Raw genomic sequence first — 23540 nt, forward strand, 5'->3', positions numbered from 1 at the left:
CTGTGCATGGTCTGTGGGCCTGTCACTCTCATTTCTGACCCCCTACACATGATAGTCCTGTCAGGTAGGACACTTGTCATGTCCCTGCCTACCTCTACCCCACTGAGCTAAAGCTTGCTAGCTCTTGGTGTCTTGGGTTAAACATCCTTTCCACTAGGAAGTCTTTCTTGACTTCTTGTAGGATGATGAGGACAAAGGTATGAATGTCTCATCTCCAAGCTCTGCTGCATATATAATACACATGCTTCAAACAGTCTCCTGATTAGCCCTTTCTGAGGAGCCTAAGGTAGAACAAGCTGCAGGTGACTCTGGTGTTTCTATGCCAACCCTATACTGCTCTTGTCAGACTGATGGTAAACTGGGATCATGCTCCAGTATAGTGCCCATGCCTTCAGAGACAGGCTTCTGCTTGGCTTTCTGTTGCTTCTCTGGCACCCAGCACCTTGTCTGGAACACACAAGTTAATGAATAAACAGATCTATATTCTAGTTCCCCATGTTTCCTCATTTTCTCAAGCTCCATTACCAGCTGTGCTACTATCTAAGATCAACTGAACATTTTAATGTTACCAAAAGAGACGTTTATAGCTTGATAGTTTTTTTCTTTAACCAAATGTGTTCTACTCCAAGAACTGTGCATTTGAAGGATTATTTTAAGACTTATACTGGTTATGGATTTTTATAATACCAGATGAAGAATAGAAATCACTTCATCTTCTTATGCCATTGAGGCTAAGTAGGGGCAGGAGCTTATCTTATATTCTTGCGGTGAAGAGGTAATGTGTTTCTGGGATAGAGGTATTCCTTACTTATTGCCTTTGCTCTCAACTTCTGATCGTGTAGAGTCTTCAGTAGGTACATAATCTTTGGACCAGACGAATTCTGACTTGGGAGTCATCTGATCACATTCAAAGTTCAAGGAAATGACTCCGTCATCATCCACATTCACAACAATCTCTTTGGTACCTAGAAGATCATAAAGAAGCCAGTTGGGACTTGTGATAAAAACAGCTAAGAATTCTTGTGTTCAGATGCCTTCCTAAATTTATTTAGCCTTAGAGCAAGGCTGACTGGGCCAGGGATTCTCTGAAGTTCAACTTCCATCCTGTGACATGAAATTAAATGAGTCTGTCATGTTTCTTATGTATAGGCAGCACCAGAGCTAGATTAGTCTGCCTGGAGCTGAGGGAAAATTGATTGAAATGGATACCACAGTTGGGAACAGACTTGATTATCAGTGTAGACAAAGAAGCCCTGGGCAAAGGGAAAGTGGATTCATGACTTTTGCTTCAACAAATCCTATATCTACTAGGTCACCAGAAAAGAACAGAAAGATATTATTAAACTAAAGAGAAAATTCCAAGAAAAACTACAAAGAACAAGCACAGCCTACATTCTCTCACTCAAAGTCATAAGTCATTTCCAAAGGAAGAGTGTATGGGAACTTTCTCTACTCACCCTATAACCTTATCAATTTGAAGATGTCTCTCTAGATTGGAAACGACAGCTAGAGAAGATTATTTTGAGCCAAATGAAAATTTAAATGGCGATAAATTTCAAGAGATTCAAAGTGTTTCAAGAAGATTGATTTCTGAGTTTTAAAAAAAATAATTTAGAGTTATTTTATTGGGGGAGGGCTTATAATGAATTACACTGGCTTCCAATATAGCAATTTAAAGTTTGTACAACAGCACATCTACTGCCAAATCCAGTTTGAAAGAAGCAAAATGTGCTCAATGCATGCAAATTTATGTAAATTCAATCATTAGCCTAAACTTGGTTTGTTTCAGTATATTAGGAAAATTACATTTAGTTTCAGAATGATATAGTTTTATTCTTTTATAAAGTGTTATATAGATGTTTCCCAGAAATATGTTATTTTTGTCTCTAGATAGCACCATTAAAGTCCATCATTCTGGGTATTGTCCAATATAACCATCAGTGGGGCTGGGGAAGAGCCAAAGTCTTGCTAGGGGATATTCGAGAGGAAACTAAGGTCAGACAGTGAGTGTCCTGGATCCTGATCCTGAGAGTTGATACACTTTGTGTTCTTCCCAATGACAATGCAAGCTTTCACCGCTCTGTGTCTATGTGTACATCCAAACAGTAATTGTTAACACATGTAAAGAGAGAGAAGAACAGAGACAGCAGTAGGTCTAGCAGACCTTCTCAGTCTTAGTCTTAACAAATGGTTATTATCATATTTGACTCATTGGTAATCTAAAATAACAATTCATTAAAAGTCTAATTGTTCCTTGAGTGAAGCATCTGCCACATGGTCCTTGTAAATTTGTAGGCCCTCTTTTGTTGTTGTTGTTGTTGTTGTTGTTGTTCCTGACAACATGTGACTAATCTGGATACTCCATTGTTATAAAGTACTGAAGCAATGTGCTTCTAATTCTAATTCTAATTCAAATAATAGAATTTAGGTAAAGGCTGGTGCTGGAGAATGTTTAGGCCCAGCTATTATTACAACACAGGGTTTGCAAAAGTCACTGTGAGACTATACATTCAGCATATTTGTATATCTGAATTACTATGAGGAGGACAGAAGTGATGTCCTTCTTATATGGGTGTTGACTGAATCTTCTTCATTTTTGCATAGTGTTGACTTTGGAAGCATGACCAAGTTATTCTTATCTTACCTATAATCCTTTCCAAGAGAAAATAAATCACCATTTTCTATTTATTATAGTAAAGACATGACAAGTTTATAAAAGATATTTAGTCTAAAAACTTAATTTCCCCCACTAAAGCTAAAGACAAGACTTCAGTGCAAAGAAGCCACGGGACTGAAAGCACATGGGTAGGTAGGCCCGCTGGCTCCACCTCTCTCGGTTCAGTAGATACCTTTGTACTGGAAAGCCTCACCCACCTGGAGCCCGGCTCCAAACCAACAAATCAAAGAACACAGTTCTCTAAGCTCTAGGGCTCATGTGCCAAAGTCCACTTTAGGGTCCTGCTCACCAGGAATTACAGACTGTCACGCTAAATCTATTTATACTCCACCAGTGGCTGTGCTGACAAATCTAACTGGCTACTTCCTTAGTCGATTAAGCTTAACAGAGATGAAACTACTACTGGTAAACAGGTTAAGAACAGAAAACAACAAGAAAGGAGATAGAAAACAAAAACAAAAACAAATAACTTATGTCCAGTAAAGGTATCACTACACTGTAATCCTGTGCTACAAATAAGCTTGGTAGCTATGGCTCTGAGCCATATACAGAAAGTACACACACACACACACACACACACACAAGCACATAGATGGTTCAGTACACTGCATCAAAAAGTATTTATTGAAACACACAATCTTTTCAGACAACTTCAGAGTCTTAAAATGAAACTGATGGTTTGGCAATGAGTTCTCAGATAAATAGAACAGTTAGATACTTAACACTGAACTTTAATTATTTATTCATACATTCATATTTTGATAAACAGGCAAGTGAAATAAAAGCACTGTGCTAATGGCAGTAGCTTTTCTACACCATTTTACATTAAAAGCCAAAACAAGATCGCAGTCTGTTGCTCTGCTGTCAAAAGAAAGGACTCCCTGGGAACAGTCTTATCTAGGTGAAAGGTCAACCCACTTTCTTTAACGTTGGGTTGGAAAAGGGAATCAAAGTCTGCAATGACTCAGAATTTTTCAGGAACTACTTCTGAATATGTTTAAGATCATGAGAATTCACTTCCTACACCAGGAGATTTGAGTAGAGAAAAAAAAAAGAGAATATTTTGACCTGACAAGGTGTTAAAAGTTGTCCTGGGGTTACAGAGACAGTTCAGTTACTATGAGTGTATGTTCTAGTTTTACAGAGGATCTGAGTTTGGTTCCTAATACCCCACAAAAGGCAGTTCACAACTGACTGTAGCTCCAAGGTCTAGGAGATCCAACACCTTCTCAAGACTTCACAGATAACTGCACTGCACTTACATACACATAGCCTCATCCTCCCTCCCTCCCTCCCTCCCTCCCTCTCTCTCCCTTCCTCTCTCCCTCTCTTCCTCACCCCTCATGCATACATACAAACAAACACAAAATTAAAAATAAATCTTTTTTAAATAAATAAATCTTTAAGAAAAAGAAAAGTTGTTCCTAGTCAGCTCTTCAATCTCAAATATCCTCAAATATTGAGGATAAAAATCCTTAATGTAGACATGGGAAGTGTGATCTCACAGATGGTATTGCAATGGTCCCCCCAGACATCAGGAACTCTTGGTATGAGAATGGGCTAAGAAATGATCAGAGATAACATAAACTGCTTGAAAATGAACTAATGCTATCCAATTTTTCTCTCTTAAAAAAAAAGTAAATAGATGAACAACTTAAAAGATTAGATCTCAGTGATCTTTTTACTTTCCTGCCCATCTCCATAACAAGATATAATTTCAAAGTCTTGTACATGAGCAGTATCGTAAGCTTTGTTGTCCTGCTCCGCGTATGTATGTGCACATGTATGATATACACATGGTTTGTAAACCCTCAAAAGAGGAGCAGATAACTAAACAATGGTGAGCAACTGCCCTCACCAGGGGCTCGGATCTCTGAGCTGTCTTGTATCCATCACACTCACCAGCCTACCACCTTGGCGCCTACCCTGTGGCCTCCACTGGACCTGGATTTCCCAGCTCATCCCTCACAACCACATGAATGGCAAGATGCCTAGGATGAAGGGTACATTATGATGCTCCCATGAGAGTCATGCTGCTCAAGACATGGTAGCTGTTATTGTTGAAATATGAAATGTCCCCCATAGGCCATGTGGTGATGCCTGGGTGTAGCAGTGTTGGTTATGATGATTCTTGTGGTAGTACTTTGGGAAGTCCAGAGCCCTTAGGAGACTGGGCTGAGGATGTAAGTCACTGATGATGGTCTCCAGTCCCTCTTTCTTACTCTTTGCTTCCTGTCTGCTATGATATTAGCTGCTCCACCATGTCTTACTTGCATGGTGGTCTAAAACCTCTCAGACCATGAGGTAAATAAATTTTTCCTTCTTTGAAGTTTATGTCAGATAGTTGCCACCACTGAGAAGTATATGCTGGGTTCAAAGGGACAGTTAGGAAGCAGGTACAAGAGCAGTCTTCTTTATTAGCCACTATTCCTCATCTTGTAGAGGCAGCTAGCCTCCTGCCTCAGAATCCCTTACGTGTCCACCAGGAGACTGCTTGCCTGCCTTTGTCTTCTCAGGGACTTACCAGGTGCTGGGTCAACCAAATTGTAGACACTTGGCTGTTAACTAAATCCCAACTCATTTTTCTTAGGGAGAATGTATTCTCCTAACCTGCTCTGCTGCTCATTCCCAGCTCCTACTTGAGGCCCTTCTTGGTGTCTGGGCTCTTCTGCCCATCATGTGATTATCCAGCCTGCTGCTCTGTTTCTCTGACAAGAATAACTACAAGCTGTACCATCAGCCAGTTACCCTCCAAATCACCTGCCAGGCCAGGTCTCTCTTAACCCCTATCTGATCTGGCTTGGCCTGGCCTTTATCTCCATTGTGGCTATGATACAATCAACCACAGATACTGTTTAAAAGTATCAAGCATCAAGAAAAAAAAATGTCTTTTTAGGTGCCACCAAATTTACACTAAATAGTTCTAAGCTCTTCTGTCTTAGGGTTTCTTTAGCTAACAGCTGTCTTGGGAAATCATCACAGGCATACTTGGTCTGTTGTCTGGCTTCTCATTACCAACACAATTGGACTTTGTGGCAGGGCTGGGCAATATCTCCTTGGAGCTTCTTTGACTTCAAAGGAGGCCAGTGATCTTACTGACTCCAGTGGATTAAGTGAACTTTCAACTGAAATCCAATTACATCTGAAGTATCTTGTTAAGTGTATTTTTGGTGTGCTGTTACTTGATAAGCTTTATTTTCTACCTGAGAATTTAATAATGTATCGCAAATGAAGGTGTTCTTCTCAAATAAAGACAAAGGGTTTCAATGATCTAAAGAGAAACCAGAGTATTTTCTCACTAAGGGTACAAGTTACACACCCAGAGTCTTGAAATTACTAACATTTCTCTCCTTCTTCCTTCTATTCGTCCCAGCATAAAGTGGGCAAGATAATATACTGAATACTTAGAACATGCCTGCTGACTAGAAACCAATTCCAAACATCACAGGGAAGTGTTGTGACTTTGTGTACCCAAGGATTCTTTCCTAAGCTGTGAGCAGCTAAGCATATTCATATCTGCAGCTGTTGGCTAGAGTTGAATTCCAAGAATGGGATGGCCATAGATGTGACTTTTGGTGCCTTTTTCAAATCAGTAACACAGAGCTTGCGTTCAGGAGGTCCACAGCCAGCCCCCAATGACAGTCATGCTAACACCACATCTGGCTAGCAGCCTGCCATTATAAAGGTACTGATTTATGAAAAGGGGCGATTTAAGTTTTCTTTAATCCAGTTGGGAACCTATAGCTTAACAGGTGCTTTGTTCTAGATGGAGAGTTCCCTTATACAGTAATCTAAATGTTCTCTGAAGGGTAGATACTGCACGTGAACCCATATAAATGTCTATTTGACACCACTGATATTCACACAGTTGACAACTGAGGGGTCTTATCCCAAGACACATATATGTGTATATACTTATATATGTCCTGGTGTCTTTGTGTGTCTGTTCTTAGCATTTTTCTTCTTTCTTTGGAATTTTGTAAAGGTGACTATGAAGTGTAGAATTATCTGCCTCGTTCTGTAAAGATCTCAAACACATACCTACCAACAGGTTCAAAAGGAGACAAAAACAATCATGAAGAAACAGGAAGCAGTATGCAGACTTGGAGAGAACGCTGTTGATATTTTTCAAGGAACAGGAGTTTCAAGGAGTAGATTTTTCCTATGTTTACATTTTTCCTCATCAGGAAAATAAATATAATTTTCTCTACTTGTCCTGTGTTTGTTTCATTTCTGAAAATGGGCACACAGAAGCAAAGGCCATTTATGCTAGAATGGTTTTTTAAAAAAGTAACTGGATAGTAATTTTTGCCCCTTACTATTACTGGTGCTTTCTTTTATGAAATTTCAGTGAACAGAAATAAATCTTTTAAAACAGAACAAATTCAACAGGAAAGGAATCATTGTTGCCATCATCATGTTATTGGATGATGGAACACACGGTAGAAAAAAATCAAAGAAGATTAATATTTCAAGATATGAGAGCATAATGTGGAATTCAAATTTTATAGTGGGCAGAATATGCTATTATTTATATAATATGCAGAATGCATGATGTTATATGATGCATTTATGTGATGCACATGGAAAGGCCCTATTGGAGCACAGCCACACTTGCTCAGGTACTTGTCTATGGTCTCCTTCATGCCCTGGCAGGCCAAGGAGCTGTAATAAGGCCCATGTGGCTGAAAAGCTGAAAATACTACCTTGCCCTTGACAGAAAGTATGCTGACTCTGCTTTAACTTCAGATCTGAATTTCTATACATCCTAATCTGTTTAAGGGTTGCGGCCACTCCCTGGGATATTCCAGATCCCTCTGTGATTGTAAGTATCAGGGCTAACGGCTAGGTTATAATAGAAGCAGCCTGGTATGGGCACACGCTTAAGTTGGTTCAGAATATGAAGAGATTGGTTATTAACCACAGTAGCTCTACTTCAAACCTGGTTAATCCCAGATCTGAGGATGCTCTGAAGGAATACATGACTTTCCCATGCTAAGGGTATAATTATTGACTACTCAGACGACAACTACAGAGAATGAAGAAAGGTAGGCTAAATGTAACTTCAGTATCTTACTTACACAGGTAACATCTCCCGCCCCCCCCCCTTTGGTACTTAGTAAACCCTGGCTCTTGTGCACAATAGTTAAATGCTCCATTGCTGAGTGGTACCCCAAGCCAGAGATGACTATTAATGAAGAAGTAAGGACCCACCTGGACGTGTTTCAGCCACAACAGGTCCAGCGAGGTCGGAAGGCTTTCCAACACCTGCCTGGTTGATGGCACGCACGCGGAACACATAGCTGACACCCTCTTTGAGGCCTTGCACCTGGAATAAGCAGGTTTAGAAATAATGAGCATCTTATGTCACATAGGCATGTACATTCTTTTTCTGTAGGTACCTTTAATCACACAAGCCCAAGGAAACAGGGTTTGTGCTCTAGAGCTGACTCTGCGACAGCTCGGTGACTTTGACTTTGGTATCTTCTCTGTGGACCAGCTGTCACTGGATGAGTTGCTGAAGTCCCTTCCAAGCCTGTCATATTCATTCTCTCTCTCTCTCTCTCTCTCTCTCTCTCTCTCTCTCTCTCTCTCTTTCAGATAATTTAATCACCTCCCAAATCAGAAACATGTTGTATGTTTCTGAAGTACACACACACACACACACACACACACACACACTTTGAGTGACTTAGCTGTTTCACTCTTTGTAGAAAAAGTAAAATACAAAGTATTCAAAAATAGCATCTGTGTTACACACCTCTCAGTGATTCCCTTGGTAAGAAGACATTTTGTATTTATTCAAAAGTACATTGCAGATGCTGGAGAGATGGCTCAGCACTCTCTGCTCTTCCAAAGGACCCAGGTTCAATTCCAACCACCACATAGCAGCTCTCAACTGTCTGTAACTCCAGTTCCAGGGGATCTGACACACTCTTCTGGCCTCCATGGGCACTGGGTACACACACACGGTACACCAACATACATGCAATCAAAACACTCATTCACATATAATAAAATAAAAATAGAATTTAAAATATATTCCAGCACTAAAACATAAACACCATCCTTGTACATTTATTTCCTATTTCTCACTAAATAGACAGGATACTAATATAATTATGAAATTATATTTACATGTAATTTCTCCTCTAATGCTAGGGACCAATATTCAAAATGTTGCTTAAACCACAGTGCTGGTGAACGTTTGTGACTATGAATTTGGACTATTCATGCTTAGATTACTAGGTTTTAAGCCTAATATTAGATTATATTCTGATGACATCTGACTATTATTATAGAGTGATAGCTCTCACTGGAACTAATGAATTTGGCTGTTTTGTTTTGATTTGATTTGTTCTATGAAACAAGGGTCTTGTATATGTAGATCAGGCTAGCCTGGAACTTACTACACCGTGAACAATGACTTTGAACTGCTGATATTCTTGCTTGTCTCTCAAGTGCTAGAATTGCAGGCTTGCCACTACCCAGATGAACTAATGGATTTTCAAAAATAATTTCAAAATTGAAATAAGTTCAATCTGCAAATGAACCTGAATTAGGGCACAGGCTAACTTAATATGTTTCAGGTTCTACATTGAGAAATAATGCTAAGAGAGGAACAGAAACATTTCCTTGAGATAAAAATAGACCAATCACCAGGTGTCTGACACATCTGTGGTGACACGTAATGGGTGAGTGGCTGTGAGCTGGGTTTCTTAACACACAAGGAAGAGATCCACATTCCAGAGTCCAGTCCTGTTGTGACAGGAAGACATCTACACTCTCCCATCACACAGGCTCAAGGAAAACATCATGACAAATTCATAATCTATGTGTATGTATTCTTGGGTTTCTTTTCTTTTCCTATAATCCTTTTTTAAAATTAGTTATTTTATTTATTTACATTTCAAATGTTATCCCCCTTCCTGGTTTCCCCTCTGCAAACTCCCCATCTCAACCCCCTCCCCCTGCCTCTAGGAGGTAGCTCACCCACCCACCCACCTACCCACCCACTCTTGCCTCACTGCCCTAGCATCCCCCTACACTGGAGCATCGAGCCTTCACGGGACCAAGGGCCTCTCCTCCCACTGAAGCCAGATAAGGCCATCCTCTGCTGCCTATGCAGCTGGAGCCATGGGTACTCTCTGGCTGGTGGTTTGGTCCCTGGGAGCTCTGGGGGGCTTGGTTGGTTGATACTGTTGTTCTTCCTGTGGGGCTGTCCTTCCATCCACTCCTCATTTCACATGTTCTCATTACCAGCACAGGCGTGAACCGTTTGGTGTGAATGCCATATGCAAATCTGGATGGTTATGGTAAAGTCACACTGATGATGCAGTGGAGTCCTATTTCTTGTCCTGCTATGTCTTCAGGCACTCTGTCTGACCCCATCCCAGGCAGGAGAACATCCTTTTTTTGGCTCACAAAACACAGCCCACACAAGTGAGAGAACCTGCTCCTTACAAGCAGCACCTGTGTGTGAGTTAGCACATGTTCAGTAAGCACACTCAGGGGGCATGGAGTAAGGGTGAGGTGAAGGTCAAGAGTTGAGTGGACCCACTCCAGTAAGCTCTTCATGTCCATGCAAGCACAGACACGTCCTACTAAGCAAAGTAAGGCAGGGCAAGACCCCCAAAGAACCTCCAGTTACAAGTGGACCAGTGTGAACCCTGTAAGGACGGCACCCTCCAGGAAAAAGCCACTGTCACAAACAATTAAAGGAGAGCCACCTTAGAGACATGGATAGCAATAAGCAGCAGAGAGGGGTAAGTCATAGCAAAGGAGGAACAAGGAGGGAGCTAGCACCTTTCAAAGCCAGATTAAAGAATTTAGGTGAAAGGTCACCCAAGTTTCAAAAAAAAAAATCCCCATCTCTAATTACTGCCAAGTGGATGGAATCTTACCAGGAGCTCAAAATATGAAACTGAGTCTAAGTTAGCTTAGTGTTAGTAGTTTTCCTGCTTAGGGAGAGAAAGCATGCTCTAAGTCACAGGGCAGCCTCTCACCCTCAGGTATTTGTTCGCAATAGCTGCCTCATTAAGTCCTCGCCATTGGTCATCCTTGGCACTGGCTTCCTTCAGGTCCACAAAGTAACCCGTGACTGGAGTCCGGCCTGAGTAGACTGGGGGCTTCCACTGCAGAACCAGGGAGTTCTTCCTTACTTCACTGAGTTTCAGGCTGTGTGGTGGTCCTGAGTCAGGGAGAGAGAGCAGCAGAAGTCAGTGTGTGAGAGGAGACTCGCTCCGAGTATACTCACAGTCACCCTTGGGGGCTCTGAGCTGACGCTCAGGATGGTATTCTCTTTAGAGACCTATCAGTCTCCTGAAAGTAGGCATATTGTAGCCACTGCACTTGTCCATGGCTGCTATACAACCGCATATAGCTTACTGAGCACAGGCTGTTTCAGGGTGGACACAGCCACCACTTATTTCAGTCACTCCGAGGGTAACTAGCGCACAATCCACAGAAGCCTTGACAACCTTTTGGAGAAAAGACCCTACATGTGTGCCGTGAGTGTATGTGGATGCATTTTTCGAGTCTGAACTATGATGTCACCCTGTGTATCTTTGTGTGGCCACTGGATGCTATCCAAGCTCATCTCTCTCTTTTTTCTCTCAAATAAACAACTTCTGTCTAACCCAATGTTACCTGTAGTGACTCACAGTGACTCGACATCAGCTGCAAACACTACCTTGCTGTACTTCAGCATTGCGCAACTGTTCATTCAATATTTGCCTTCTTATTTACTTTGGTTTAGTAATTTCAAATATGTACCGTTCTTGTTTTCCAACATCTTCTATGGAAATGCATTTAAATATTAGCATCAAATAGTATGGCATGTTCTGCTCAGCAAAGGACTTTGGTGACCATGAACTTGGGTCATCCTTGAAGTCAGTGGGGCAGCCAGCCTTCTCTACAGGTGGGACTAGGTGCTGCTGTATCACCTCAGGGAAGAGGAAGGCCACAGTTCAAGTCCTGACCCTGCCACTTACTCGTTCCCCTTGTGACTCTCCATGTGTCATTTAACTGGTACCTCAGGTTAGTCACCTTCACAACGGAAGGAAGACAAAGTACTTACACTGTGTTCTCAAACACCTTCTGACACCTGCTTGCCCAATGCTCCTAAGTCAAGGGTGCATCAGGGTGGTTGGTGAGGTGTTTCTTTACTGAGCCCACCCTGCAACTGTTTCATCGACATGGTTACTTTGTGGATGCTAAGTCTGTAGACAGTCACATTTAACTTTAGGAACTGTAAGAATTTGGAAACATATCCATCTGTGTTGACAGTGGCAGAAAGAACTTTTCAACACCTGCCTCAAAGGCAGGTGTTGGTCTCTGCATAGCTGCTGATGTTGAACAAGACTTGAACCTCTTGTTTCTTTTTACTAACTTTTTATTTACATTTGGAAGAAGTAAAGCAGAGGGGTAGAGTTATTTTCTGAGTAGGGCAACGTGGTAGTTCTTCAGGGGAACAGGGTTTCAAACAGAGGAATTTGCAGTAGAATGGGTGGAGTGGGCAGGGTAGCTGCCCACACAGATTGCCTTCATGTGATCTGAAGTATTCATACTACTTATGATGCTAACATGACAGCTGTTAGATATATTGATTATCAAACCCAGGAGTTCTGTGTGTTTAGGTCAGAAATCAATAGCAAAATTAAATCATCTACCATGTGCCTGTTACTAGTTGGGACCTTAATGATTTAATAAGTCTGCTAATATTCAACGTTTATATGTGTTTGGTCTTAGGGTACCATATGAGGCATACGCATGGGTAAGTTTTTCTGCTTACTTCTTTCTTCTCTTCCTCTTGTATCCAGCCACTGCCATGACAACCTCCAAAGCAGACTATTTGCTAGTCAGATTCCATGACTATTGAGGGAAGGGTGTGGTATGTGGACATACAGATACGAGGGCTTAGTAGAGAGAAGCCAGGCTCACAGCCCATTCAGGCATGATAAGCCCATGTAGGCAACTTAGTGAAGAGCTAGGGAGAGGGAGGGAGGCAGATAACAGGGAGAAGCCACCATCTCTGCCTGGTCTCTAGGGGACAATTTGGGTGTTGGTAGGTATGTGCTTCAGAGCAGGGGAGGAGTAGCATCGAAGGATGCAGAAAATGGTTCTGGAAGTAAATTTGCAATGCTCTTAACTGGTCTCTAAGAGACAAATGGAAAGTTCCCAAGTGCTCAAGGTGTGTATTTCTGTCAGTCCCCCAAACAAAGACTGAGCGACGGCAGATGTAGGTTTTAGTTGAAATGGAAGCATGAGGAATTTATTTTCAAGTTTCACTGCTATCTACCATTTCATGTTATCTTAAAACATTTTAGTTAGCACGGCAAGTGGATTCCTGTCTCCTAAGTGCTGTCTAGATAGTGCCTCCCATCATTCCAACTAGCTGGAGGAAAGTCATAGTCCCCAGCTTACCCGGAACAGCAATGGTCCACTCTTCACACTTGAAGCACTCACTCACGGCGGAGGGCGCTCCCAGCCCTGCGATGTTCATTGCTGACACTTGGAACTGGTACACTGTGTTTTCCTTCAAGTTGCTAATCTATAACATGGATAACATCGCAAGCAGTTGTTAGCTATTTTTACCTCTTGAATTTGATGTGACGAAGCATCCTATGGTGATCTAGTGTTTTACATGTAAATTATTTACTTCTTATTTTGGATATATCCTAGGCTATAGCCTACAAGTCACACCCTTTCATAATCACATCCCTCCTGTAATCACATCCACCTGTAAATTCAGCTCCAGGGAATCTGGTGCCCTCTTTTGGCCTCTAAGGTGTATATACCTGCATGCCCATAGTGCAAATGCAGACAAGCAGGTAAATACACATACACATAAATGAAAATAAAATTCAAGAAACAGTAACTGTGCCTGGTGTGGTATTGTGCATCGTTCATCAGCACTTGGGGTAGATGAGTCTCTGTGAGTCTGAGGCCTGCTCACAGGACTACTCTCAGGTCTGTGGGACTACAAAGTGTAGCCAAAAAACAACAATAAAGCAACAAGACAACACAGGAATAAATAAAAGACCCAAGCAATTCGTAATATTAAACACACAAGTTAATAATAAACAGAAGCACATGAGCTAGAAAGGGGGTAAATGGACTAAAATATTATAAGGTTTTATGTTTCGGAGATGAGAGCAAAACAAACAGAATAATACCAGATTCAAAACTTGTTCAGCCACCCATGAAAAATCAACCCCAAACCACAGGACATATCTCTCAAGGTAAAGTAGGAGGAGATGAAATATGGTGAAATATATTCAGGGCCAGTGTGATAACTCAGTGCATAAAGGCACTGCTGAGCCTGATGCCCATCAGTCCCCAGCACCCACAGGATGGGAAGAGACCTGACTCCTGCAACTTGTCCACTGACCTCCATGTAGGTGGGGACACACAAAACTAATAAATGTGTACAAATATTTTAAATATTCAAGATCAGTCAATAGATAACAGAAAATACATGGCACAGAAAGACAAAGTGAAAAGAACATAATATGGTGATTAGCTTTGAAAACAATCGGTAATAAGGTTAAATATTCATAAATGATATAAAATATAAGCTGTCATGCCAAGGGAACTAATGTAATTCTATAATTCTATATTGTTGGGTTTTTATTTTGGGTTTTTTTTTGTTTTTGTTTTTGTTTTGTTTGTTTGTTTTTGTTTGAAGCAGAGTCTCAGATAGCCCAGGCTGGCCTTGAATTTCTGGCCCTCCTGCCTTCACCTCTACAGAACTAAAATTGTACACATATACCACATGACTTAATTCTGTGCTATTTCTAAAACACATGAAAAGCATAAAGACACAGAAAGACTGAAAAGTAAACTATAAAAATGTTACACGCATGTGAACATCAACTTAAAAAAAACCTGTTCATTATCATGAATAATTGAAAACACTGCCTTACCATTTGCACAAAAGACTCACTTTGTCTTCCTGTAATCATGCCATCGAGAAATATATAAAGCATTTTATATATTTTAAATGGGCAGGTTTTCTGGTGAGGTGATCCCACAGGTCTCTCTTCCTGTACTGTTCATACCACTCATTGGTATAGAATTCTAGCTATTCTCAGGACCGTCTTACTCATCGTCTCTGCAGCAAGATGCTTAGGTGACAATCAGCAACAAAATCATATATATAATATACGTATATATATATATATTCCAAAGGACTACAAGTTGTTTTTATTCAATTAGTTGACTGTTAAGGAGAAATAGTGTGTGACCACTCTGACTCATTTTAAAAAATATATATAATTCAAATTCACATTTAACAAAGAAGGACTAAGATGAAACTCTCTTTTATCTGGTGATACTGCCTACAAAGTAACTATAACAAATGTAATCCTGATGTTGGAATGTTTTTATTATAAGATAAAGACCAAGGACCGGTGCTGTGGTCCAGTGGTCCAGTGCTTATCAGTCATGCATGAGGCCCTGGCTTCCAGCCTTAGCAGTTGAAAACCAAAAAAACAAGATTGTGTGGCAACATGTGCCTATAACCCCATTATTCAAATGTGAGGCAGGAGGATTGCTGCAAGTTCTAGGCCAGCGTGGGTTACATACTAAGACCTCGTATCAAAAAATAAAACAAACAAGCAAATGAGCAAACAAACAAACAAAACACACCAAAGGATCGTGTCTATAATGACAACATTGTCATTCCTGTTCAAGGTCGTAGGTAGAAAGTAATGCAAGAAAATGAAGCATAAAAGTATAAGATTTGGATGTGGAGAAGTAAGTGTATTATTTGCAATTTTGGTTTTTTTTTGGTTTTTTGGATTTGGTTTTTTTGAGACAGGGTTTCTCTTGTATAACCCTGGCTGTCCTGGAACTCACTCTATAGACCAGGCTGGCTTTGAACTCAGAAATCCACCTGTCTCTGCCTCCCAGAGTGCTGGGATTAAAGGTGTGTGCCATCACCACTTGGCTATTATTTGTGTTTAATAGAACTATTTCTAGCAGATTCCCAAAGAACCTACAAATTCATTTCTAAATTAACAAAAACTAAAACAGCCGTATGTAAAAATCAGTATGTTATTTGTATTTTTTTATTTCTGTGAATTGTCTTTTGACCTCCACAAGTATGCCCCCCACACACACTGTAATTTATACCAAAGGGCGAAGAAGAGCTAAGAGTGACCCTGAAAGCACACGGAAATGGGAGAATGGGTCACTTGCTATGAAACTGTGATGACTGGACTAGTGGATTGTTGATGCAGAGGTGACCGAACTGACCAATGTGGAGGACACAGAGCACAGGACAGACATGAGTAAGAGGAATCATGGGAAAGAGAGGAGTCTCAGGAGGTGGTTTCTGGAACTGCTGTGCCTCCATTAGGGGAAATCGATTTTGACTGTCAGTTCACAACACATACAAACTTCAAAGGTGAATTAGCGACTGAAATATGAGCGTCTGCAAGGCTTCTAGAACATAACCAAGTGCAGAATCTCTGTGACCCTGGCATAAGGGAGACCTTTCTGCTAAGAGCCACATGTTCACTGTGTTTACAACACTAGATGTTGCTGCAAGTCGGGAGGAAAACCATGAGGAAATGAGCAAGACTTCGAATGGACATACTGGAGAAGAGTATATAAAAATGGAGCCTATTTCAGGAAAAGACCTTGGAACTCATTTGACACTCAAATGATCAAAACTGAGAATGTTTGAATAGCCAAATGTGGGCAAGGATGCAGATTCCACACACTTCAGGAAGCAGTAGAGAGCTGTGCAATGGAGGGAAGACAACAGCTCTAACTCAACAAGTCTAGTTGCCTAGAAACTGGTGCCTATGTGTATTAGCATACATGTGTAACACCATTGCTATATTGCTTGATGTAGCTAAAAAACTGCCACCATTACTTTTATTCTGTTTAGTTGTCATCTGAGGGCTCACTGCCTCAGTCTGTTGACCTAGGCTTAGTCCTGGAATCTTCTAGGCTCTGTACAATCTAACACAGGCCTAGAAGTTTTTGAGCTTTTGAGACTTACTGTTGTGTGTGCTCTCCCTTCCTGGTTCTTTCTGATCTCTGGCTGGATGTCTCAGCTGTTCTGGCTCAAATTCCTCTCAAAGCTGACGGATCAATCAAGTTTGCTCTGCTTAGTCTCAAACTACTCTGGCAATCGGTCTTATCTTTTGGTTCCTTCTCATTCTGTGGCTCCTTCTGTCTTCACCTGTGTCTAGTTTGTTCTCTCTGCAACCTGTTCTCTATCAGTGTCCCAGTGAAGCCCCCCCTTCCTCTCTGTGCTTTCTTCAATGGCTTCTCTTTCCTGTCTGCTCTGTAAGAATTGGGCATACCCTATCCTGTCACATCTTTCTCTGATTTGTCACCTTTTCTGTCTCTCAATTAGACATCATTTTCAAACATGGGTGCTTCCTTCTACAAACTAACTTTAGTTTCATGTTTGGGATTAAAGGCATGTACTAAGGATATGTTTGTATTCCTGCCAGAAGGATTAACAGTGTGTGCTAAGGACTGAACCACACCACAGTTAGAAATAGGTTTTTCCAGTCTAGAACACAATCTCAGGGTAAACAGTGTGATCAAAAGCAACAACAAAGCCATAAAATGGCCTGCACACCAGTCAGTAAATGAAGGGAAGGTATATTATGGTATAGTCGTTTGGTGGAATATCATATACAACAACATGGAGAATCTTACAGGTACAATTGTGTAGCTGGGTGTGGTGGCGCATGTGCTTTGGAGGATGAGGCAGTAAGATTACAAGTTTGAGGTCAACCTGGGCCAACTAATAACAACCTGTGACAGAAAGCAAAAACAAGGGTTTTGCGTTAGCATTTCTAGTTAGTGTTGTTATGTCATAGATTTCAAATGTTAAGTAGAAGTAGCGTAGTACAGATTTCAACGTAGTGTATTTCCTGGCCTGGCCTGACCTTGTTCTGGACTCTGCATATGTGCTTGTGAGTGCTGGGACTTGGCAACTGGACCTAACAGATGACACTCGAAGAATGCTCAACAGCTGAGCCAGCATAAAGAGTCTGAGGCACCTGTGATAGGCAGAGCAGTGATGTCCCACCCACCCCCACTCCCAGAAAGGAGTTCTCCCCCACTCCCTGACACATGTTCTTCTTTCTGGGCATAAGAGCCACTATTATAGGGAACACCCCATTAGGAGGAAGGTCAAGTAAGCTGGTCATGACATCATGATTTTAACAGTGAAAATTAAAAACAAACATATAGCATACAAACCAGAGATATTGGATCTAGCAACGCTTGAAGCTAGTGACAGATAGTTACAGATATTTCACATGTTTTAAAAGAAAACGCTAGTTTTCACAATAAATGCACATTTTGTGGTAAATATTCTTAAAAAAATTCTGCATACATGTATGAATCAGAAAATATAAGCCCTGCTTGGCTAGCTGTACTAATCTTATCTATCAAGGAATATCTTTTACAGAGTCATGCCAGTGTTGACAATGAACACCTACAAAATGACACAAATCCTTTAACAGGTCCTGGGTGTGCACACGCAAGCATTTCACCATTCACGAGATGTGTCATGGCACAGTGAGACGTGTTTGCTCACCTTGTACGCTGCATCGCTGACGGCCTTGATGTTGGCTTCCCTCCATTTTCCTGGTACCCCACCAACCACCTCACGATAGTTCACATAATAGCCTGTAATCTCTGCCCCTCCAGTCGTATCTGGCTGCTTCCATCCAAGAACCATTGAATCCCGAAAACTTTCAAGACAAGTGATGTCATAGGGCGGAGAAGGCACAGCTGTGGCGAGATGAATAGCTCGTGAGTAAGAGAGATGTGATTCTGAGTCTGAATACATTCACCATCCCTGCCTGGAATCATGTAAGAGGACGCTAGACATAGGATTTAATGAAAATATCAGGTGGATCTGAAACTTGGCACCTGGCTTGGCATATGAGAAAAACAAAACAAAACACTGAGAAAGTGTACTAAAATAATCAAACAAAGATTTTTAAAAACCTGTCTCGCAAAATAGTATGTCCTTAACAAAGTGATTTTCTCCCCATAAGACAAAATATTCCCCTCAGGAATCTATACTTTTGTTGTTTTGAGGTTTGTTTTTATTTGGCCTCTGATGACATCAGAATTTGTACATGTCTTGGTTTCTATCTCAGTTTGCTTATTTATCATCTCCATATAGTTCCAAATGATTTGTGTTAAAAGACACTCATCCTAATAGATTTTGTGTATACTCCAGACAAGAAAATATCCTGGAGCTCTTGTCAAATACACCTTTAAAAAAATTAACAGTCCCCAATAGAGGAGTTAGACAAAGGACTGAAGGAGCTGAAGGGGTTTGCAACCCCATAGGAAAAACAATAATATCAACCAACCAGACCTCTCCAGAGCTCCCAGGGACTAAGCCACCAACCAAGGTGTACACATGGCCCCAGCTGCATATGTAGCAGAGGATTGCCTTGTCAGGCATCAATGAGAGGAGAGGTCCTTGGACCTATGAAGGTTCAATAGTTGCCCCAGTGTAGGGGAACTGAGGTTGGGGAAGTGGGAGTGAGTGGGTGGGTGGAGGAACACTCTCATAGAAGCAAGAGGAGGGAGGATGGAATAGGGAGTTTGGGGGGGGGGGAACCAGGAAAGGGGATAACATTTGAAATATAAATAAAGAAAATATCCAATAAAAAATCAAAACATCTAAAAATTATTTTACAGCACAAGGTACCATTTGCCATATGTCTTTCTCTTGGTAGATGCATGTTTCTCACAGTATTTTTAACTCCTGTGCTTTTAAGCTCCTGGTACATAGCACACAAAGCTAGGTAGCCATCGCTGCATTTGCTAGTGCCTGCCTAGAAAATACATCTGAAGGATATTTCAAAACTCCTTGTATGTTTACATGGCTTTGCTGGTCCTCTTTATATCTGGCCACTGAAATGGTAGTTTTCAATGAAGAAAGAGGGTGCGGTGACGGCAAGAAGTCCTTCTAGATGCGCAGCACAGCAGAATGCTTTCAGGTATTTGAATTATAAGAATTACATAAATTATCTCATTCCTATTCAAAGCAACTTTTGGGAACAAAGAAGACCTTTGGAATAAAGTAATTTCGTGTGTGTGTGTGTGTGTGTGTGTGTGTGTCCTATTTTAGAGCACTTATGAAGATTATCCCACTTATTCTTATTTAATGACAAAAATGAGGGTTAATATCAAGAAAGTAGAGGAATTATGAAAGCTGAGGTGAGGTAGAGATTGGGAATAGACGGGAGACACTTAAAATTTATCAGTGCTTTCATATGATCTACTGTCTCCTAGAACACACTAACCCAAAGCACCCACCCAGCTCATAATTAGCTTTTTAACAATCTCCATGAGTACCTTCTGGGAAGGAGTATTATGGGATGTAGCTCTCTGTGACTATAATACCATACCAAGCTTTTCACATCTGCCGAGAACTAGTGATTTAAATGAACATCTTGTCATTGATAAGCCTAAGAAATGACACATAAACGCCAACCCCACAAGCTGACTCTGATAACACATCAGATCAAAGCGTGTTGAATGACTGATAGAAACAAAATTCAGAAGAAGCATGAGGCATGAACACAGAGGAAGCGTGTGATCAGACAATGAGAGGCGAGGGCAGTGATGAAGACGGATGGATGAAGAGCTGAACGTGGCAGTTCTCACCTACTGGGTCCTTCTTCTTTTTCGGGGGCTCAGATTTACCTTGCTCCTCTTCGGGAGCTGCCTCCTGGGGTGGCCGGGGTGTCGGGCTGAGCTCCTCCTGAACTGATTCACTTACTTTACTTACTTCTTTTTGGCCCCGGCTGGAAGGGCTACTGGGTGGTGGAGGTTTATTAGGTTTGCTACTGAGCATAGCATCTTTCTGAGAGGTTGGTGGGGAGGCTCCATTCATGGCCCCCCTGGAGTCTGTTAGTCCACCAGGCGTATCACTCAGTTGAGGCCACACATCTGGAGACACTCCTCCCCCTACAGTCACCAGACAACAACAGAAACGACATGAGCCAGGCCCTGTACATGTTACTCTTGGAGCAAAACAAACATTGACATTTAGGACTGCAAGCAGAGTGAAAACCAATCTTGGTTTAACAATTTGCACCAGAGAACATTTCAACTTCCCTGTAGTTAAGAAGGAGGAGGGGGAGGGAGAGGGAGGGAGGAGGAGGAGGGAGGAGGAAGAAGAAGAAGAAGAAGAAGAAGAAGAAGAAGAAGAAGAAGAAGAAGAAGAAGAAGAAGAAGAAGAAGAAGAAGAAGAAGAAGAAGAAGAACAGAAACAAATGGCAGACAGACAGAACGGGAACTATTTCTATTTGCAGAACCCAGACGGTTTTAGCTTGTACATGAAAAAGCAAATCTCAGACATCTCTTGAGAGATAGATGTTCTAATATTCAATAGAACAGAGAAAGAACCACAAAGTGCACAGACACAAAATTAAAGACACTAACTGTATAACAGTTATATAAATAATGACAGTGCAACAGTAATGTTGTACCTCCCAACCCATAAAACAATATGTCTGCTGCTGTACACCTTATAGTGAGGCTTTCCAAAGAAGAAAGCTAACATTAAATCTGGTTGTTGTTGTCATTCTGTGGCTCTAGCTTTTGAGACAGTATTTTGCTATGTAGTCTGGGACCTTGAGTTCATAATTCTCCTGCTTCAGCTTCCCCAATTGTTGGGATTATAGGTGTGCACCATCATACCCACCCAATCTTTTTTTCAGTGATATTGGGGCTTCACACATCATAACTATGTGCTCTAATACTGAGATCCATACCCAATCAAATATTTCTACTAATATGTTAATATATTGCACATTTTATTTCTGTTTTTCTGAACTAGCGTTATCCAAGATTGGGAGGTACAACACACATATACATATAACTACCTTATGATGTTATGCTGTTGGTTAGTTTGCAAACAAAGATGAGATACATGCTTAAGCAACCACATGGGTCTTGCATGAATTTCAGCGACATGGTAATATGTTAGGAAGAAGCCAGGCTCTGTTGCAGATGAAATGGCTTTTAGATACAGTATGATACAAGTTATGGTGATATACCACTTCATGGAAGCAGGGTGGCCTGCCAGGTCCCAGGATGAGCATGAAGTTAGCATGGAGTTTCATACACTGGGGAATGTCTGAGGAGACTGGGATGTGGAGATGGAAACACTATGGATGTAGACGCTGGTAAGTGATGGAGACCTGTAAAAATGTCAGCCTCGGAAGGTTAGTGTCAGCTGGAGTAAGAGAAAAATGACCGTTTAATGATGGGATTGTGGAGTGAAATTAGAAACTTTAAACCACTATGGAAATGATGGAAAATTAGAAAACTTCAGTATTTTCCTTGACCAAATTGCTTAAGAGGAACTTACCGATAGCAGCTTTGACTTCAATAGCTTCTGAATCCTGGGAATATTCACTAAGTCCAGCTGCATTCACTGCTCTGACCCGGAAAATATAGCTCTGACCAGTCGTCAGTCCGTGGCAGGTAAATCTAAAGATGAAAGAAAGCTTTCAGAGCCTTTCCTAGGAGGAACATTAAGGGAGGTGACTGACAACTTGACTGAATGATCTGAACAGCCTGGATCGTTCTGAAAAAGATTCATTTTTCAAAAAAGAGGGGGAAAAGGCACTGAGAGCTTCCAGTAATATATATATACACGTCAGACAAGAAGGCCATGTGGGCAATTTATAAAACTCACTCTGAGAGAGAGAGAGAGGCTTCCCCTGATGTTCATCTGAAAATGTTCAACAGAGAACAAGAAGACTACCACATATTAATTCTACATAAAGATAAACTAGATAGAATTTAAAATATTGCTAGCGGGTCTGGCACAAATAAGGCACTTAATAAATAATAGGTCTGTTGACAACCTTATGGGTAGCTAGTTCAGGTATATATTTAAAATGTAAAGTACTGATAAATCCTGTCACAGAAACCTAAGTGCTACCTCCTTTATGCCAGAGAAGGAATCATTACTTGGAGAAATCGCACTAGAATCTGGTTCCAGAACTACTATTTAGATACAAAGCTCCAACAATAAGGTATGAATCCATGGTAGTTTCACATTTAAAACCACCCTACACCTCAACAGCTGCGATAGCTATAAGTAGCATTCCATGAATCACTGTAACATGAAAATCAACCCTGAAGATTGTAACCCAAAGGAAATAACAGTTCTGCCAATGATACTATTACCACTCGCTGTTCAAATATTTAATAAAGGAAGCGGCATCTTTCAGGCTGGTTTGGTGACTATTTATTGAGCATTTCAGGGGTCATGGCATTGGACTAGTTATGGATATGAAGATGAATAACACAGTGTCTGCCCTTCACTGGCTCCTGATTTTGTTGCTAAAGCTAGCTGGGCTGGGCTTCTAAATGCCCCAGGATAGAAATGGATGTTTCAGTCTAAGAAATAAATATCATGGGAAACATCCTGCCCTCTCCCTTTAACCTGTGGCCTCCCACCTCTCAGGCTCTGCTTCCTCTCAGGCTCTGGGAGTTCATGGCCTTGGGAAAGGGCCAAATAGAAGCTGCCCCACAAGCGCATCAGATACTTTCTAGGGACTCTTCTCAGACTGGTCCTAAACTAAAGCAGGCTTGGCTGGTTGAGAAAATAATTAAAAGCAGGAAAAAAAATACTTTTCCCACATTGAAAACAAATACAAAGAGATAGCAGACTATATGAAAGTCCTTGTTTCTCTGGGATTCTCTGTCTGCTTGGTCCTGGGTTTAATCATGTTGATGTTCAGAATTTGTAAAGTGTTGATAGTCTGTTCTCTGTTCTTTTGAAATACCAAGGTATACACATTTAGCAGAGCATATTAGGTCCTTAGAGTCTAATATTACT

At 41.1% G+C, this 23540-nt stretch overlaps 1 protein-coding gene across 1 annotated transcript in view; it reads right to left on the minus strand.

Moving 5' to 3' along the window:
* Myom1 (myomesin 1) overlaps positions 1 to 23540 on the minus strand; it is a 113282-nt gene that overhangs the window by 25760 nt on the left and 63982 nt on the right. Inside the window, exons 17-23 of the mRNA XM_052193315.1 lie at positions 22059 to 22180; positions 20348 to 20650; positions 18252 to 18448; positions 13103 to 13229; positions 10684 to 10868; positions 7892 to 8006; positions 809 to 965 (exon numbers count right to left, since the gene is read on the minus strand). Coding sequence (XP_052049275.1) covers positions 809 to 965; positions 7892 to 8006; positions 10684 to 10868; positions 13103 to 13229; positions 18252 to 18448; positions 20348 to 20650; positions 22059 to 22180 — 1206 coding nt within the window. The remainder of the gene's footprint in view (positions 1 to 808; positions 966 to 7891; positions 8007 to 10683; positions 10869 to 13102; positions 13230 to 18251; positions 18449 to 20347; positions 20651 to 22058; positions 22181 to 23540) is intronic.

The sequence above is a fragment of the Apodemus sylvaticus genome, chromosome 9 (assembly GCF_947179515.1).
Source record: "Apodemus sylvaticus chromosome 9, mApoSyl1.1, whole genome shotgun sequence".
NCBI lineage: Eukaryota > Metazoa > Chordata > Mammalia > Rodentia > Muridae > Apodemus > Apodemus sylvaticus.